Source organism: Acanthisitta chloris, unplaced genomic scaffold (genome assembly GCF_000695815.1).
Source record: "Acanthisitta chloris isolate BGI_N310 unplaced genomic scaffold, ASM69581v1 scaffold11158, whole genome shotgun sequence".
NCBI lineage: Eukaryota > Metazoa > Chordata > Aves > Passeriformes > Acanthisittidae > Acanthisitta > Acanthisitta chloris.
The window spans coordinates 22,465-42,841 of record NW_008685378.1 but is presented as its reverse complement, the minus strand read 5'-3'; the positions used below and the strand labels follow the sequence as shown (position 1 = coordinate 42,841).

General features: G+C 38.5%; 1 protein-coding gene across 3 annotated transcripts in view; it reads right to left on the bottom strand.

Annotated features, from left to right (window-relative positions):
* Nucleotides 1-20,377, bottom strand: part of PLCB4 (phospholipase C, beta 4) — an 83,661-nt gene that overhangs the window by 51,678 nt on the left and 11,606 nt on the right. For all 3 annotated transcript variants that reach the window (XM_009079746.1, XM_009079747.1, XM_009079748.1), the window contains exons 5-14: nucleotides 18,568-18,647; nucleotides 17,983-18,036; nucleotides 13,226-13,307; nucleotides 12,045-12,145; nucleotides 11,369-11,426; nucleotides 7,049-7,157; nucleotides 3,579-3,789; nucleotides 2,888-2,981; nucleotides 2,153-2,232; nucleotides 1,626-1,710 (exon numbers count right to left, since the gene is read on the bottom strand). In XM_009079746.1, coding sequence (XP_009077994.1) covers nucleotides 1,626-1,710; nucleotides 2,153-2,232; nucleotides 2,888-2,981; nucleotides 3,579-3,789; nucleotides 7,049-7,157; nucleotides 11,369-11,426; nucleotides 12,045-12,145; nucleotides 13,226-13,307; nucleotides 17,983-18,036; nucleotides 18,568-18,647 — 954 coding nt within the window. The remainder of the gene's footprint in view (nucleotides 1-1,625; nucleotides 1,711-2,152; nucleotides 2,233-2,887; nucleotides 2,982-3,578; nucleotides 3,790-7,048; nucleotides 7,158-11,368; nucleotides 11,427-12,044; nucleotides 12,146-13,225; nucleotides 13,308-17,982; nucleotides 18,037-18,567; nucleotides 18,648-20,377) is intronic.

Sequence of the window (20,377 nt, the reverse complement as noted above, 5' to 3'; positions counted from 1 at the left end):
GAAGCAGCATTCTAGATGAAGAAACAAAAGAACAAAGGACCACAACTTGAAACCAAATAAAAGCAGCAGAGGGGGCAAATAACAACCCAGCAAAAATGCCCAAATCAACCCAACCCCAGGAGAATGGGTGCAAATATCCTTGCGGGAGGGCAGTGATTGTTCACACCCACCAGGCTACCTCAGGCATGGGAGTTTCAGCATGTTGGATGAAGAGGAAACTGCTCCCAAGAGCACTGGGGCTGTAATTCCACTAGATGTCAGTGCCGCAGAGCTCATCTATCCCCAGGCTTCCAGGATGCCAGCCTGCATCCCCAAGCAAGAGCATAGTTGAAAGCCCATTTGGACAAATATTTGCTTTTACTTAAAACCAAATCTGCTTCAGCCAGTGCCATGTCTCAAGTCTTAAGTCTGCCCTCCTCAGTTGACTAGTCAAGGTTACCAGAAACCAAGCACTCGTAAAATACACATTCAAAGCTTCTCCTGACGTCCCTGCAACATTTGCTTTGTGAGCAGCTGGGGACTGAATTCACCCCTGAGGAGGAAAGGGCACAAAACACAGAAGGCTCAGTAATGCTACAGAGCACAGGCAGCTGAGGCTAAGTGCTGGGCCCTGAGGTAGCAGCACAGCAGCCTTTGGCCAGCTCTATTTAAGGCTTCCATGAAAGCTGCTGGAAGCTGTCATTCGTGAGGAATGTGGCAATGTGCTACACACATTACAGGGGAATACTACAGATTTAGCTTTCTGGGATGAACTTTTTAGGGCAACAACCTGATATTCACCAAGCCTTGTGCATTGCTGCCCCTGCAACATGCAAGGAAAGCCAAGCAAAGCACAGCTCAAGCAATGCTAATGCCAGGAGCCCCCTCTGTCAGAGTCACATGGACAGGAGCTGAAAGGTAAGGCAGAGTCTTCTTTGCTGTGGTCTCCCCAGCACTAAACAGCACCTGGAGGTATTGAGTGGCTGCTGGCACACAGTGAGCTCGTTGTAAGGGGAGTAAGGAAGGTCTGGAGGAGTAGTTGCAAGCACTGAGTAACAAGCTATTAAAGTCTCAAATATTGTATTTGTGAGAGAGTGACTGGTATTACCTCCTGCCATGCAGGAGAGTGAAGTGCATGCAGATTACAGTGCACTTTATAGTCCAAAAGAGACTTCAGGGAACTCTTTGTACCTAGTTTAATTCTTAATGCAGTAGTGAGGGCCACCTACACTGCAGGACCTGATCTGGAGCATGAAACATGCCATGTGCAGCTGAAAGAAGAGGTTTCTTCAGCTGAGACCATGCAATTTATAATTCATTGTTTTTCAACAGTGACTGGCAATTTTAGAGTTATGTATGACCTGCAGATACAATGTATGTGGTGTATTTTATGTAAGTGCTGATATTACGTCACACATCAAGGGGACGGATTTCCCCAGGCTGCTCCCCAGAGCCCTGTACAGAAGAGATTAAACAAATCAGATAAAGACAATTTTGTACCAAAAAGCACAGATGCCTAAAATAACTAGTCATTTTTGAAAGCACAGGCCTGGCAGTGAATGGCACTATAGGTGATATCATCTCAGTTTATCATCTCTTTTCAATATGGCTAATATAAAAAAACAGACTGGGCGAATATAACATACTGGATGTGTTTCTAGCGGCTGCTTCAATAGGAGATCTCCAAACAGATCTTCACAGTATTTTGACATCTTGTACTGTTGGTATTTGCTGGAAAAGATGATGTTGGTTAATTTTTAAATATAAAAAAGAAATCACTATTACTCAGCTCAACAGAGTAACACTAAGTAATGTAGACATCCCAAATTATATACTGCCCACTTTGTCTCAACTGAGAAATATTACTTTACTGTAATTATACTGTCAATAAAAGTCTATTGTCTGACATAGATGAATTTAACAAGACCAAAAAAGTAGAATAATTGAATCTCACTCAGCTAATAGAACATCCAAATATACTTCACATCTTTACCACAGATAAAAATATTGCCATCATTAAGCTAAAGATTGATCAGTTTATTACAGTCTCTTCCAAGTGATATTCAGTACACTTGCATATCCCTACATAGTTTTCAAGATCATTTAAATTATAGTATTTTAAATCTCTCTCAGACATTGCACAATTTCAAAATTAGAAGTGGGCACTACATACCTGCAATGATTTTCAAATGAAAGAATGACAGGGTACTCTGATGTAACAAACGCTGTTTCCTTAATGGCCTGAATAACATCCTATAAAATGAAATAGTAGGATTCAGATTAGAAACATTAAAAACCTATTGAAAGAGATTTTTTTTGTTATCCACCCCAGCCTAAGAAACACACAGCTCTGTCTCAGATATGCCAAGTAAAGCAAGAACAAGAACAAACGGTGTGCTCATTCTTATCTGTTCCCCTGCAACAACCTGGACTCAGCACTCAAGACGTGCTTCCCTGCACCTGCAGCAGCGATGGCATCTTCACCCACAACCCATCAATGCCATCCCTGGATCTGCTGCTATCTTCTATTGCCAGGGAGAATTTCAACTCTTAGAATAACTCCTGCATCTTCGGGCTTTTTCCAATGCTAAGGAACTTCTCAGACAATGAAGAAGATAGTAATTCTGTGGTGCAAAGAGCCATAGAATGTGAAAAGATGGGGCAAAAAAAGGCAAGCCTGCTTCTTGCAGTTTCTGCGGAAAGACAGACAGAGGACAGGGGTGTATGATGCAAGTCAGAATCTGGGGGATGCAAGTCAGACCTGGGGACATGAAACTGCCCATGCAATGTGTCAGTCTGTCACATGGGATCAGTATCTCAGTTCTGTGGAGGGGAGGGTGCCCTGCATGGATTCAAGTCCATGGGTTCTTCTGGGGCTTACTGCCAGGTAGAGAGGTCAGGCACTTACCTTGAAAAGAATATCTGTACACATCGCTTTTCCATGGGTTATTATTGGTTCTTGGTCTTCACCTTTGCCATCCCAACAGTCCAATTCAACACACCTAGAGATCCAAGAAAAACTATGTCAACTGCCTTAGTGTTTCAGTACAGGTGAGCTACTCAGGACACAATGATGGGCAGAGTAGTAAGTTACAAAGCAGTTTTGGGCGTTACTCAATTCTTTCTAAGCTGTACATGTGTAATTTCAGACTGCTTCTATAACTTCAGATATACTACCTTAAATATAGTATGTATGGGTCAATATACTTACGTCTGAACAACAATACCTTTAGCACTGTAACACTCTTCTAATTCACTCCCTAGTATGTCAAGAAATGTAGGACATGATAAACTGATTCTCATTTACATATAAGCTTAATTATAAAGCAGAAAACCCTCAGAAATTCTTCAGTTGTCATGTTGAGATAAAACTTCTGTTACCTTTCTCACAAACTCTCCTTATTTCAATTTCTACATTCTACTGCCTTTCCAAGGTTTTTCATGAGAAAAATAAGAGTCTTAAACAAACATGTGTTTCCATTTACCACACTAATATATTTATACATTCAGTTATAAAATATATCACCATCAAAGTATATTATGTAGACTAAAAGTATGAGATTCACAAATACTAAAGGCAGTTATCTCCTGCTTCCAACCTGCATCCAGCCAAAAGTACTTGTCTGTACATCTCCACTGAAGACTTGCCACCAAACTGCCTGCCTGTTAAATACGTATTGTGAGAGGAACTGATGAAATAATGAGCCAAAGGATGGTCCATTTCTTGATATAATTCCAAACGGTCTAAGAAAACTGGGGCATTTTCATCTGACATCAAGTATCTGCAAAACCCATCACTTGATATGACACCTAGAAAGGAAGAAGAAGGCATGGTAAATTACTACTAGAAATTTAGTCAACAGGAATCAAACTGTCTCACAGAGCTGTATTTTCACAGGCTCTTGCAAGCAAACAGAAGCTCTCCTGTTCCACTGCTCCAAGCTGACTAGCAGCTGTGTCCCTGGTGCAAAATGTGCCACTGTGTTCCCAGATAAAACAAGGAAAACACCAAGTGCCTACCTAGCTCAATACCTGATCATAAAGTCATAGAATCAACTGGGTTGGAAGAGACCTCAAAGATCATCGAGTCCAACCCTACCGTGGTTACTAGACCATGGCACTGAGTGCCACATCCAGTCTCATCTTGAAAACCTCCAGGGATGGTGAATCCACCACCTCCCTGGGCAGCCCATTCCAATGCCTGACTACTCTCTCTGTAAAAAATCTGTTCCTAATATCCAACCTAAACCTCCCCTGGCAGAGCTTGAGTCTGTGCCCTCTTGTCCTACTGCTGGTTGCCTGTGAAAAGAGACCAACCCCCACCTGACTCCAACCTCCTGTCAGGGAGTTGTAAAGGGTGATAAGGTCTCCCCTGAGCCTCCTCTTCTCCAGGCTGAACACCCCCAGCTCCCTCAGCCTCTCCTCATGGCACCTGTGCTCTAGTCCCTTCACCAGCCTCGTTGCTCTTCTCTGGACCTGCTCCAGCACCTCAATATCCTTCCTGAACTGAGGGGCCCAGAACTGTACACAGTATTCAAGAGGATGTGAAGGAAGCAAGTAGTGAAATCTCAGAGTAATCCCAACAATTTTGGTCTCTGGGACTTTGTAAGGCAGAAATCAAGAGCTTGCATGTGGCAGTTTTCTGTGGCACTTTTCTCCCCTCTTTCACATTGAATCCTGCCCTCACTGTGCTATATCACTGCTAATCAGTTTGCAGTGCGTGCAGAGACTGTTCTGCACTGACAAAAACATGTGGACATGTACCTAAAAATGTCTGCACAGGTTCATTTGCAAAACACTAGGAAAACCTAAGATACCTTCCAATTTACTGTTTGAAATATAGTAAATTCCTTCATAAATGAAAATAGGAATCTGTTATTAACACGGGACATACAGCAATTCAGAAGACAGAATTCATAACACCTCTCTCTTATTTCTCTGCTGTTCTATGCTTCAACAAAGTCTAAAAAAGTAAAAATAAAGGGATAATTTCTTAGAAAAACAAAGTAAGAATCATCAGTATGGCAATATCAGTTTTAAAGTGGCCAAGAGTCTGAAAAACTATCTGGGATAGGAAAGAAGGGATTACTCGCAGTGTTGTGGCAGAGAATGGTTATCTGGCATTAATCTGGAGATTGCTTTCCCTGAAGTCATGTTTGAACATTCAGCTATTGTTAAGGCACAGGTTGCAGCAGTCCTATTTTTATTTTCTTTAAGACTACTTTTCTCTTATAGAGAGAAACAGAGTGAACCCAGTTTTCATTCTACTCCTAACTGTATGAAAAAACCTCTACTGGAGCTCAAATTTTCTGTGCTTGGCATCAGACAGACGTGAACTGTTCCAGAATGTCTTAATCAAATTCTCTCAGCTGATTCCGAGTATGGAAGAAGGGGGGAAGAAAAGGGGCAAAAGGGAATTTTCAACTTGAAGAATGATTTTATTTTGTTATCACCAAGACCTTCAATGCAGCAGCACAGCACATCTCAGATGATACACACATCTAGTGCATCATCTAGTGGAAAAATGTCACAGCTAGACAGGTGTCCTAGAAAACTATTAATTGTTTTCCAGTTTTAGATTAATTTCCACTTTAATAAAATATGTTTTTACACCTTCCATCCTAAACAGGTAGCAGCTATGTGAGTACACGTTCCTCACTTTGGAAAACATGTAAAATACACTGGCATTAATAAGAATCACAGATGAGTGTCTTTTAAAAATAATAAATAAAAAAGGATAGAGTTGACTAAAATCAAGTAATTAATGTTTGCAGAAGTCTAATTCATGCAGAGATATAAGCTTGTGAGTGGAAGATCCCTGTAACATTTATAAATGACTCCTAAACAAGAGAAGTACTTCCTTCAGTCCCAAGTGATCCCTGCAAAGTCCATGTTTTCTAAAAGAGGAACTAAAGGAGGAATCTATAAGGAACTAAAAGAGGAATCTATTAATCAATCCAGCACACAACTCTAGCAGTTTGATCAAAAGGACTAAAGTACTACAAGGAGTGCTGAAAGCTATACATCCAACTGCAGCTGGAAATTCATCCCAGCCACTGGCTCAAATGAAGTGAAAGGGGCAGGTGCTGCTGCTGCTGTCAAGGCCTGTGATGGTAAAGCAACAAAGGCACACAAGGAAACCAAGAGGGCTGCAGTGCTAGGCCAGAGCTGCCTCAGGCTTTACTAATAGATATTGCCTTCTGTTGTCTATTTGCACATCCTTCATCAGCTGTGGCAGCATTAGTGGTTGTGTAAAAGTTTCCCCAGCACTAGCTTGATACATTAGCTAAATGTCTGGTGAAAGAAGATTCCTGGTAGGATGCCTATGGGCTGTGCAAAGCTGCAGTCTCCTCTCTGCTTGCTACAATGACAGCAACTTCCAGCAGAAAGGCAGGGAGGACAGATGGGGAAAGCAGCATTTTTAATTTCATAACGGGCAAGAGCTGAGAACTAAGTTCAACCACTGGCACCCTCAACCCTCACAGCACCTTAGGACATGGGCAGTCCAAGAATGGCTTGCACACACTTCCTGCAATCTTCTTCCTTGGAAAGAACATTTTTCAACACACCCATATAAAAGCCCTGTTCTAAACTGGGCTGCTGGCCTCAAGCACTTCACAGATTCTATTATGAGAAGGTGGATGCACATCCAGTGGTGCACATGGTAGTTTTCCTTTTATTATTTTTCATTTTTACTCATCTGCACAGCTTTGCAGTGTCTCTGAGACCTTGGCCACAGCCACGTGCATGCTGCCTTGTTGCTAGAAGGAGACTCCAACTTGTTCTGTATTTACTCAATCCTAGTCTCTCCCATTTTGTATCAAGATGGTTGCCTTTGTAGCCACACTGCCACCTGGATCAGGAAAATAATCCTTCAAAAAATCACTGATTTTGAGGGGGAGATACTTCCTCAGCAGACAGTTTCCTGATCTAGTTCACTACGTGCCACACAAGTGCTTGTCCCCACACCACAAGGACTGTGAGCTCCCTTATAAAACTATGGATGCTTCGGAACAAAGTCTCCACATGTCTAAACACAGTGAATACCGAATTACCTCCCCCCATTTACCTTTACTCTTCAAGTCTTCATCTGGCTCATATGTCTCAATTATCTGCATTGCTCTTTTTGTGTCATAAAAGGGAAATAAAATTTCATTGAGCCGAGGATCTCGTTGATGCTAAGGTTAGAAAACAAGGGAATTCAGCAAAACAATATAGTGTACAGCTATCATCCAAGAGCATTTCATTACTGCAGATGAGAAAGAAAGAAGTGGGCATTTAAAAATAAAAAAAAGCGGCCCTAAAACTTACAGACTTCAATAGTAATGTCAGCTTTAGATAGAAAATTATCTTTCATAAGCAACCTAGGCAGTTTGAGCACAAAAATATTTCAAAAACACAATCGGGTGTAATCATAGAACTGGTGTTACTCTTGCTTGTTCATGAAAATAATGACTGCACATGGTATATGTGCAAATGAAATGTTGAAAATAAATAACTACATCTCTCTTCTCTGCAATTCGCTCTCTAATCTCTTTTGTAGGGCACGTAAACTGACAGACTTGACTGCTGACACTGTAATCACCTCTGCAAAAATACATGTCTTCAGCAATATCTACAGCTAAAGCAAAAAGTAAAAGGAAAATAAAGCTATGCTATAAATACAGAATTTGAAATCCAAGTTTAGAAATATGCACGTGCTGATGACTATTTGCGAATTGTGGAAACATCATGTTTTTAACTATTCAAAAACCAGCATAGGCTCTTAGAAGAAAGATGTGCAAGAGCTTCAGAGCATCATCTCTTCAATTCACAAGAATTTACAACATTTGAATACAATTTAGCAGGGATTTCTAACACTAATAAAATTCAGTGGTTTTATGTTTTCACTTAATAGTGTGCTATGTAACCTTTTTTTTTCCATGCTGGGTTAGAGCTGCACACTGTGTGCCTGATTCTCCATTAAAAGAAAATTAAAACCAGAATTGAACAAGTAGTGGCATGTAAGCAGATGCAATAAAACAAATAAATAATATGACTGAAAAAACCCTTTTAACCCCAGTAGGTGCACAGTTTTCAAGCTTTAGTTTAAGCAGAATTCAGAAATGTAACAGGCCACCCCCAGGCTGGCAATCAATAATCTGGAGTGGACAGGATGGTGTTGATATGGCTCACACAGCACTATCAGCATTTGCTGTAATTCCTCATGTGCAAACTTTTGTACATTTTTTGATGAGAAAAGCAATATCCAATCATAAATAAGCACTTAATCTTTTTTTCTTACAATCAATACATAGGTGCATGTGCTTAATTAATTCCAAGAAATTACAACCAATGCCAACTTAATCATGCAATTAAGGAGGGATCTTTCAAGTAATGCTACTGGCAGTCTGCAGCATCTAAAATACAGCAGGTTTGTTCAGTACAGATTGGCTGTTGGGATAACTAAGTAAAACTCGGATGAAATGTGATATGAGAGCAGATGGATGCAGGACATAACTTGCTAAGCAGCACACAACAACAACACAACACTGGCATGCAACAGTTCAGTCTACTGTGACAAATGACAAGGCTTTATACCATTAGTTACAATACACCACTTCAAAAAAATTTTAAGAATTAGTAGAGAAGGTTCTTAACGCAAGAAAAGTCCTTTCCCCCACTCTCTTTCTTCTAGAGTTAGTCACAAGCAAACAGAATAAAACAAATGGGATAAACCAAAAAGTCTCATCTTGAGAAGGAGTCCCAGAGTTATCAGAAGAAGTTAAAGAGCAAAATATTATTCTAGTAGCAATGATCATTGCTCATTATCAATTTTCCATTTGAACAATAGTGTATCTTTATGTCCACTTAGTTAAAAAAGATAAATTAAAACTGACAACTGATAGAGATTCACTTTAAGAAAAAGGAAGGATGCTTTCTAGTATCTTTTGGAGAAATGTTCTGCACCACTGAGCTTGGTGGCACAGGAAAGCTGTAACACAAAAGTTGACCAAAATAAAAAGCACAAAGTTTCATCTAGAAAGACATCATGCTCCAGGACTAACTGTGTATGTCCAAAAAAAGTTGTATTTGATTGTTCTAGTTACCGTACTAGAACAAACAGAAGACCTAGACAAAATACTCAATGCCTGACAATAATTACATTTCTAAAAACTTCCCAGAAGCTTTAAAACAGAATTAAATCAGCTGTCAGACAGCAGCATTTAAAAGTCAAATAGAGACAGGAGCCTGGAAAAACTCCATGAAAGCTACTCACTCTCCTCTCATACCCAGTAACATATTCTCATGCTCTCTTAAAATCCATAACACTTCTGCAGCATGCCTTGGAGGTTACTTCAAAATAATGTAAGTTAAAGAGTCTCATGAAAAATTGCTCTCCCAAGTCACTGCCCTCTCCTTTGTAATGATAATAATCTTTTTATATTTTCCAGCACTAAACACCACTGCTAATTGCGCTATTGGCCAGCTGTCAAGGAGACAGAAATGACCACTTCAGGAGGGAGATTCTGGGTCATTTTGTGCCTTTCAAATTATGACTGAAACTTTAAATTCTATTTAGAGACCAAAAGACCTCCAACACAGATCAAAGGCATTGGTTTCAGTCATCAGAATGAATGCCCTACTCTGTTAAAAAAACACTGGACTAATTTTTTGCAGCTCTGGTCACCAACTGAAGGCCCAAGATTTCCAATGCCAAAATGTATAGTGTTGATAACAACGTTGCCAACAAGACTCATCTTTCTTCAATACTACCCATAAAATATGGCTTCTATTGCTGCAAAAAAACCTGCTAAAACAACACAAAACTGAGAGCACCACAACTCAATTTTATTTTTTTTATCAGGTACTGGAGATAGCCAGGGGGTTCTTAGAGTTGTTGGCAGCTCTTGGTCACAAGTTTGGGTTTCAAGGAACTACACTTCACACTAAAACAATTCCAGAGATCAATTTTAAAACAGTGATAAAATGGTATTTTACTGAAAAATGAACATTAACACTAAAAAAAATTCAGATGCTAACATGATTTAAGGTGAGGACAGGGCTGTGTTCTTCAAGCAGTGAAGTGTATCTATCACTACAGGTGAACTGGGGGGCTGAGTTACTTTAAGGGGATAATTTATAATTTAAATTACAACACTATTCTTTCTCTTTTCTATACAGAAGCAAAAATTACACTCCTTAGCTTTGACCCCAGTCCTGCAAACATTTAGCCACTGAACTTTCCAAGCAGCTGTGACAAAAGAAGGTCTCACAGATGTAAGATAAAGCATGTACTTCAAGTTGCTAATAAACATGAACTAAAGCCCCAAGTACGGTACCATTAGTGCTGAAGGTGCTAATCTTCTCACTGTCTTTTCTTTTTGAGTACTCTTTCTACAGGCTTAGTGAAGAGCAAGGCACACATTCCCTGCTGAAAAATAAAATTCTATTCTAAATTTGATATATGGGGAACTTACTGCTTGAATCCTCACATAGCAGTATCCAACATATAAATATATATATGAAAATATATAAAACATTTATTTATAACTACTAAAACAACTTTAGATGGAGACTTTTTTTGGTAATGCACTCAAAAACATCATGCAGAGAGGTAAGCAGCTTTCCGTGTTCTATATGACAAGAATCTACTGGTACAAACCCAAGTAGAATATGCCCATTTTCTATGCATGTGCTCTTGTCAAATCCACACGGTGCACTTATCAGTGCAATTCCAAATGAGTCAGCCTTCTATAACTTACTGTGCTTTAGGAATAGAGGGGAAAAAACAATCCCACACTGTTTATTGAACTACTTCACACACTCATAATGCTTTTCAGAAACACTAAATACTTCTGCCAACATCTGTATTCTGGAAATACAGCAATAACAATATTCCCTCTTATTCTGCACAGACAGTATTTTAAAAATCATATACAAACTCTTAAAATAACCTCTTAGATCTGCAACAGACTGAAATACTACTGTTGAGAAGAATCAAACCACTGTTTATAAAAGCCTACTTCAGTTTTTCTATTATTCAGAAGGATTAGCAGCTATATTTAGCTGAGGCCTACAGGTAAAAGACTTGCTTGTAATAAAACAATGGGTGTATTTTACTTGAAACTGCATCGAATGTAACAGTATAAGAAGTATAAAACATACACAACACAAAACATAACACAACAGCAAGTAATCAACAGATGCAATCTGCAAAGCCAACATGTAGAAAGCACAACAACATACAAGGTTGGAGCTGATTTTTGCACCTGGATGTTACCATAATGGAAAGATCAGCAGATCAAAAGCATAGCAAATAACAGCATGATTCATGCAATGGATAGATTGGAAGAAGCAAGCCACTGCAGACAGACTTGTATGGTAGTTAATGTATGAAAAAGCTTACTTCATTTAGAAAGCTCACTAATTGGTCTACCGTTAAATAATCAGTTTTGTCTCCATTGCTGAAAAGAAATTTATTAGAGAATGTAAGTTTTTATACATGATGCTACAGTAGGTATGATTTACATGTTGACATTGTTGATACTTTTAAAACCACCTACTTTTCTACTTGAAGTAGCTCTATAATCTCAAAATGAACAGTCACAGAAAACATACTAACTGTCTATACCTGGCACAGTACATCTCCCATAACATAACCTTCCTATAACTTAATAAACATTACTTCATAAAACAACATGTAAGTCCTCCAGCTGAGACCAAATTGAGTGAAGAAACTTTTTAAACTTCAAATTTCTTGTTTAATTTAATTAGTTCACATACTGCGTTAATCACCTAAAGGAGCAAGTTAAAAATTACAGTAGTTAGTAAAGCCAATGCAAAAAAAAGTCCCAAGTGCTTCCACTAACTCATGTAAAAGTTGCTCTAAAATACAGAGAACTTTTACATTAACAGTCTGAGAGGGAAGGAAGAGGAAAACAGACTTGAGTTTGTCTTAAAGTACTGCTGATGCTACTGGGATTCAAGGTTAGACAATCTTTATAGTATTCTGTCACTATTAGATATGGACTAAAATACAGCAAAACATGTTTAAAGCAAGATTATATTAAACTTGAACTTACATCTTCTTAAAGAGATCCTCTATGTCAGTTCGGGGACATATCTTTTGGGTGAGCTCATAAAATTTCTCGTAAGTAAATGCTGCAGGCTCAATTTCATCATTCTGCAACAAAATGCAAAGGCACATTTATCCAGAAAAGAGATTATGTGCTCTTTTCCCAAAAGAATATCTTATATCAGAAAGGGCAACTGAGAACTGTTTTAACTCTTTACCTATTATAGTTTACCTAGTTTCTTTCGCACTGTCTGAAAGAAGTTCTATATCATCTTTATCATAGATATGTTTAATGTGATTATACTCTGACTTCAGAATTCAGTAACTCTACATAAACACAGAGCTGGAAAGAGTATTTTTCTTCCTGAAGCTTAAAAAACCCCTAGAAGTTCAAAACAGTGTACAGACTTTGGGATACTTATATTGAAGCCAAGGAACATTGAGAAGTTCCAGGTTTGGTGCAATGGTTTTAGAAAGCAAATCAGCTTTCATACAGGGGCACGTAAAACTTCCATGAAGGATGTAACACATGGATAACATATTCAGTATCACGTCCTTCTCTGAACAAGTTAAGAACTGTAGCAGTGCGGAAAAATCTTGTCTCAAGTGCCAGGCACTGCCATGGCTGAGGGTACATGTGTTTTTACACCCCACCTCCCCAGCTGGAGATTGCAGCCTCGCCAGGTGCTTGCTGCAGTCACACCAAGAAGGGCTGGAGTCTCCAAAATGAAAGAAGGGAGACAGGGCAGGGTATAAAGCTGAAAAAAAGAGTGGTAACCGTAACCAGCCATTACCTCTGTGGGGCTGCTGGAAGGGGCATCTGCTGCAAGTGGGGCAGAGTTGGACAGCAGCTCTCCAAAGGAGAGCAAAGAGCAGGAGGAGTCCAAGAAATTCAACAAAAAAAGTGTTACATACATATTTTGTGCTCATATACCTTGTATAAGTGAACCAAAGGCAGCCTGACAGAAAAGAAGGGAAACCTCGCCTAAAAGGTTTAAGGACCCCTGTGTTACACAGATATAATTAAATTTTGGCTTTAGTCAACAACCTACAGTGATTACTGAGTTACTCGTGAACAATGGGAATGTTTTTTGTGATGCAAATGACTTAGAATACAGCTACAAATGTGAATGAACCATCAATTTATTACTATACAAAAAGAGTTATTCAAAACCACTAAATAAATACCTTTCCACTGGGAAGACCTAATTCCTTAAGTGCCTGAAAGATCACTTTTTCTGTTTTACCTGATGCAAAGGTTCTGGTAATGCTATAAAAAAAAAAAAAAGAAAAAAAACAGTGGAGAAAAAGAAAGATAAATGTTAGTCACTTTTTAAGCAATCAGTTCTCTGTCTCTTGCTTTTACTGCCAACAATTTCCTCTGGCTTCAGCTGATGAATGTAAGCATCTTCCAAGTAACAGTGCAGTTGAAGAAGTGCTCTAAGCTTCACAGAGCAGCACTGCTCTGCCTGCAAGCCAGCCATAGGAAAATAGATCAAAATAACGAACTGCAAAAAGAACAAAAGAGGGTTTTTTCCCCAATATACTAGGATACAGAGCAATGCAAAGTATCCTTCTGTTTGTTCTTTTAAACTGTGTGCATAGATAAATCTGTTGAAGAAATAGCAGACTTTACAAGTGAGAAGATTCGTGTCTCCAGCCATTCGTGGTTGTGGTTACTCCCCTTCCATTGCAAGCATTAACCCGTGCTTCCCAGGTCACCCATAAGGTAGGTGTGGACCATTCCCAATGGCAGCTTCCTTCCTCTTTTCAAGCCAAATCTCACTCCCTGCTCCCTCACTGGCTGCAATGCTCACGTCTCTCTCTAGATGCTCCCTCACACCCATTGTGAATATCCTGTTCTAATCATACTACACACAAATCCTTTAGGTAAGTCTCAGATGCCACTGATAAATTGTCACCAAACTGAGTAGTGTCCCATTCCCTCTGCAAAGCAGGGATGATTTCACCATGCATACGACTGACAAACTGTTTTCACTTGGAATGAAATAAATCCCAGGAGAGATTAGCTATTTGGTGTGATTAATGTCAAAGTGTTTGGTCTATTTCTGTTTCCATTTGAGATGAGTTTGAATAACCTCTGACTCTGGAAATGTAGATCCAAACTTGACAGCTCTCATGCCTCTGTTTAGGGTCTAAGTTAAAAGGATGTGTCCCACAACACCTGCATTCTGGTGTCTCAATCTGGAGAGAAAAACTGAAGTCTGTATCCAATACCTATTTCTAATGCTAACAAAAGTTGTCCATTGGGAAAGACTCTGTAGTTGCTGATAAGAACATTCTGCTATTTATCATCAAGTCAGGCAAACATTTGCTGAGATTTTTGGTTTATCTCATGCATACTAAATAATTTCATGTGGAGAGAGATGTGTAACAAACTGTTGCTATTATTTGTTGCCATAGCAATTCACAGTTGTTTTACTCTCCAAAACACTACGAACTGCCTATGTAAATATTTTCATACTAATAAAATTGAGATCAGGAAGTGAAATATCTAAATGATAAAATAATATTTTAACAAAACTCAGCCAATTTTTTTTCCTTACTGGGTTCTTACAACAGTTAGATGTCTATGTCCCTATTTAGGCATCTAAGTTAGTTATTTGATTTTCCAAAGCTGATAAGTAGCAAGATATTTTCACTAAAATATAGACTGAGTTTAACTTTAGGCACTTGTTTCTTCAAAAAATCTCAGGCATCTATTTTTCTGCTTATTCTAAAACAGAGTAATGTTAGCTCTACAATTTATAACCTATTTCCAGCTCTCTAAAGAATTCTATGCCTGTTCTAATGAACTGGGCCCCAATAATAAATGTCATGTAAAACACATAATATTGGCATAAGTAATTAGTCAGAAGCTGTGTGCCAAGACTCCGTGGCTGCAGGGAACTTATTTTTGATGCCAAACTATTTTTTTATTTCACCAAAGATGACAGCAAACATAGCAATAATTTGTAATAAGAGCAGCAGTCTAGAAAAGATTGCATGAATCAAAAAAAGATGGTAAAAATATGTGACAATTTCATTTTGCTAAGGCTACCAGAAATAAAACTGCTTTGCCCTCTATCAGAAGAGACTTCCTCCTAGCAGATTTCCATTCACTTTGTTGTGGACCTACAGGTGTTTACTCCCCATGTTCTATCTACAGTGGTTTGGGGCTTATGGTAACATGTCAATGTACAACCTCATAAATATTTAAAATACTCCCTAACTCTGGGACTCAGGGGTACAAATCCATCATGCCTGTTGATGGATTAAATGACTGGGTTTCTTCAGACCTTCACCACTTTCCAACCATTACTTCAAAAATCAAATACAAAATCAACACAAAAAGTGGAAATCAATCTTCTATCATGGCTCCACTGAATTTATTAGCTTGGCTTGAACTGGAAGTACCTCTGCCTACACTGCACAAGAAATTATCTAACTTAGATTTCCAACCAACATGAAAGTACTGAAACAGATTTCTTCCAGACACTGTGGAGTAGTCCATAGAAAATATATTTACAAAAAATCCTCTACTTTCAAATTACCTTGATTACTGTAAAACAGATTTAAGCTTTGTTTGTCATAGTCTAGCTTTTTTCCTTTTTTTAAATACATATTTTCATAGTTAGAAGCTACATTTGCTTAAATCCTATTAAATGTAGTTATACAAAAGGATAAGCATAGATTGAGCACAGCTAATTTCTAAACTGGCTCTGTGTTAACAGGTGCAACCCACACATGTAGAAAATCCATTCGCTGCCAACAAAAAGCAGCAGAAACCAAGTAGATTTCTTTTTAGTCATCACTTAGAGTAGTGTTAATATCTGAAATACAAATTATCTTACAAATGCCCTGTCCTTGTAAGATCTGTAGGGTGTAATTCTACACCTACAACTGCTAAAATTTATTAAAGCCCAAAAGGCAAAACTGCTACTCTGCTAAGATTTTCACACTGCTGGCAGAATAACACAGTAGGTTGATAGCAATAGATATATGCCCCAGAGTACGTTGAAATTGAAAAGTAGCTGAGAAGAAACTTTGCAACTCTGCAACCCCCAACTCTGCTAATGAGGAGTCAGGAATATTTATGTCATTTACCACCACAACAGCCCAAGGAATTTCACCTTCTCAAGGCACATCATTCCTTGTGGCCATGTGTTAGTTGCAAAAAATCTATCTTAAACCTGAGAAGAAATGCAAGGAGCTCTGATTTTGCAGGTGCGATTTTTTTTTGCCCTTGGGTGTTTTACTGCAAAAATGTTTTACCTGTTTTACTGTAAAAATGAAATACAGATGGATCTTGTGATATGCATTCCTACAGTTTAACATTATCTGCTAGTTATTGTTTCTGAGAGAATAACCTTCCTATCTATATCCCCAGAGCTGCAGCAACTCCTACAGAAGTCCCTGGAAGCAGCAGGAGGTGGAGGCTGAGGAAGCAGGGCTCACTAAACAACACTGGATTTAAAGACAGCTAAAAGGCAAGGGCTGACCATCCTACACCAACATAGTGCATTCCTTGGAGAATCCAGATGTAAAGGTGACTCAGCTTCATGGAATAGTAGATCCCTACAATTTTATGAGCAAACTACTTCTGCAATAAATTAAGGTGCCAGAGACTGATTTATGTCAACCTGGAAATAGTGCAAATTTGAATTTAAGATTTACTACACTGGAACCAGTGGACTGGACTATCTGGAGTAATAAGTAGCCTTGTCTGCAGACACAAATCAGTGTGCTGCAGCACAATGGAGAGAATTTATGCCTCACTAAATGTGATGTAAAATATTTAAAGGCAGAAACCATTTCAGACAAGACAGCAAACAATAAATTCATACTGAGGAATGGAGTTCCGTGTTCAAACACAGGCATTAAAGCTCTAAAGCCTTGAAAATTACTTTGTCCCTGTAGCATTGTTCCCTCATCGTTACCCTTCAGTTGATACTCCTCATGGGACTTCTGCACAGAAGGTGCTTCACGGCAGATGAGTTTGTGAAACAAGCAGGGACTTGGCCATGTGAAAGCTGAAAGATTAATACACTGAAGCAGCCTTAACACTGTCAAGGTGTCGCTTGAATCATGAAACTAAAGACACCAGGAAAGCAGCATGGCAGGGCCTTCATCTTCTGGCAGATTCTACAGACGCAAAATCCTCTTTTTCTCCCTTGAAAAAAATGTTCTGTGATGCTTTTATCTTACAAAGTCCTCCTTCTTGCTCCTTCTACAAGTTTCTACTTATGAAAAAACAGCATGCCCCAAAAGTGTGGTTTTCATGTACTACATGAAGAGAAAACAGCTCAGTGTATCAGCAAGAATTAATTTCTGAAGCAGGAGGGGGGAGAATTGCTGTCTAGCCAGAGAGAACAGAAAATCAGTAACTTGCAATAGTTAATAGCTGTAAAGAAAGAAATACACTGTTTTAGCTTTCCTGTTACTGACAACTAACCCAACAATTCATTAAAAAAACAAGTATTATCCTAGGGGATCCTATAAAAGCAAATGTATTTTTGGCAGAGCTATATACCTCTTTTACAAGGACCTAAATTTTGAAGTGTACCTTTTTGTCCTCTGCTTAACTGGTCTGAAAGTTTTTATGGTTCTTTTGGCAAGTATTTTATCAAATTTTACAAGTGAAAAACCTATTGCAGAGTTTGAGGAGTCTTAAGCTGAGAAATCTGATACTCTTAGCTCTAAGTGACTTTTAAAACTATTACAAGCACTCATATCTTCATTACAACGGATGAAGAAAATTGTTAGACTGATAAAAATTTCTGTCTAGTTTACTGGGGAGGTCAGCCAAGTATGTCTAGTTCTGTACTTATTCTTACATATGTATTAGTAATAATTGATATTATATTTTATTACTAAGCTACAGGATTTTATTAACATTATAGAACCAGTACCTGACAAAACCTGGAACTCCCAATGGTGCTTACCTCCGAACTGGAATTTTGCCATTTGTGTTTGTTAGAAAGGCGAGCTTCATCCAGCTGAAATTAGAATGAAACACATTTAAAATATTGTTTTGAAAAAATATTCATATTTAGCTTATGATTATGTGAAATGAAATGAGTACAAGGAAATGATTGTTCTGTAATCAAAACATTTTTCTGTAACCTTTTAGCGCTTGAGGCAGAGCAGTTCTGTAAAGGCAAAAAGCAGTCCAAAAAAATCAGTACAGCAATTAACACAAGTGTGAAGGCAAGAGAGTCTCTTGGGGTTTTGCTTGCATATGCATCAATGAAAGAACAAAACAGAAAATAATTAAACCATACAATACAATAAATCAAATGAATAGTTATAAATTCACTTATAGTTTCTCCTGGGCAGGTGCCAGATACAGCCTTGAGACCTCAATGAAAGACAAACTCTTAACTAATTTAACACCATTTTCTTTATTCAACGATTTTGTGAGTGCAAATGTTGAACTATGAAAAAAAATTATTTTTCTTTAAAGTTCAAGAAGGAAAATACAAGGACAGCAGAAGAAAGAAGAAAGGAGAGGAAAGAAAGTAACTTACTGTTTCTTGAGACATGTCATTGGACTGACATTGTTAGCTCTAAAGTTATGTATGATGGATCCAAGCCCTTCTACCCATTGCTGAAAAACACAACAATACAGAAACATCAAATTAGGAAACCTGAAGAAGGAAGTAGTAGGAAAGTTTGTCTTGGGGGAAGGCTCTTCCTTGCAGCTATGGATAATGTGTTAAGGATAACCTGTGCTGGGGAAAAAAAAAAACCCACTTCATCACAGCCTGTACCGTGAAAAACCCCTGCTACGTTTTGCCCATCACTACTTCATCCTTCACTAAACAAAGGGATTGTGCTTTCCATTCTCCCAAATACTACATGTAGTATCAGTGGTGCTATTAAATCAGTTTATTGCCAGCCAAGGCAAGTGATCCATTAATTGATTTATTAAGCCTTCTATTTCTAGCCTGTATAAACATTTCCCTCCCTTTCAGTGGTGGCTGGCAGTGCCAGCTATTACTAAGCAACATTATACAGTATGTGATGACATACTTAACTGGTCCAGTTTTAGAAAAGGAAATAAACAAAATATTAATAAGCTAAAGCAAACCACAGGGAGACACTACAATTGCTCTGTGACGCCCACCTCACTGAACACCCTGTCACATATTCAAGTCCTGCTTGCTTTCTTGCTTTGATCCTTAAAAAGCACAACATTCCCATAATCACTGGGATGAGTTTCAGCCAACAGTAGCATTACAGCACTTACTTATGTAATTCCTTTTTTATGGGTCTATTTTTCTACTATAGCCTGCATCTAGACTTCGCAGTACTGTATCGAAGCAGCTTAAGGATTAGGCCCTAACATGAACACTCATTGATTTCAGCAAGAATCCTGGCAGGATAAAGCTATAGGAAGAGGGGGGGAAATGACAGCATTACAAGCCAAGTTTGATCTCAATTATGCCATTGTAACACTAGGATTACTCAACAGATAATTTACACTGGTGGAACTGAGATGGGATTTGGTCCACTGCTAAACATTAACCTTATGAATAAAGAAGCTTCTTGCTTCTGGCCAAATTCTATGCATGCAGCTTGAACTGACTTGGGCAGGATCCAGAATTTGACACTTAAAAATAGATGCAGATTGAGTGCATTTTTCTTTTCATGAATGAGTGCTGTACATCTGCAAAACAGATGAAAAAATCATTATTTCTATTAGAGGAATACTAAGGCCTTTGGAAAATGGCATATTGTACACTGCAGGCAGCAAATCCTTGAGGGCTGAAACAAGGTCTAAGGGGTCAATTCAACACAAACACACTTAAGTAATCCATTTTGCTTTGGGAAAAACAGCCACTTATTAAGACATGTATTAATATTTAATACCCTTTTATAAGTTAGTTTTTAAGTACTGCATAAAATATGCATTCAAACAGATTGAGTGTGTATCTGAGAATCATTTGAAAATAAAAATCTGACTTATGTGAAAATCTGACTTATGTGTATTTGGGGTTTTCTTAGGTGTGTTTTTGTGCTTGAAAACAACCCACTAGTAACAGTCTGCCCTTCCATCTCTTTTTCCAAGTGCATGAGTAAGATGACTTAGTCATAGGATGAAGGTACTGTCTAAGAATTAGAACTGAACTAGAAGCCATTGACAGATTTAGGAAACACATTTTTTCTACAAATGTTCCCTCACCTCAGATGATAAAGGAACAGAGCTTGTGATAATTTCAGGGTAATTGCCCTTACGTGCATCTCAGTTTCCTAGAACTGCCAAAATTCAACTATCTCACTCAGCTGTCATCGACCACCTACATTTGGGGTTTGGTTGTTTGTTTTGGTTTGTGA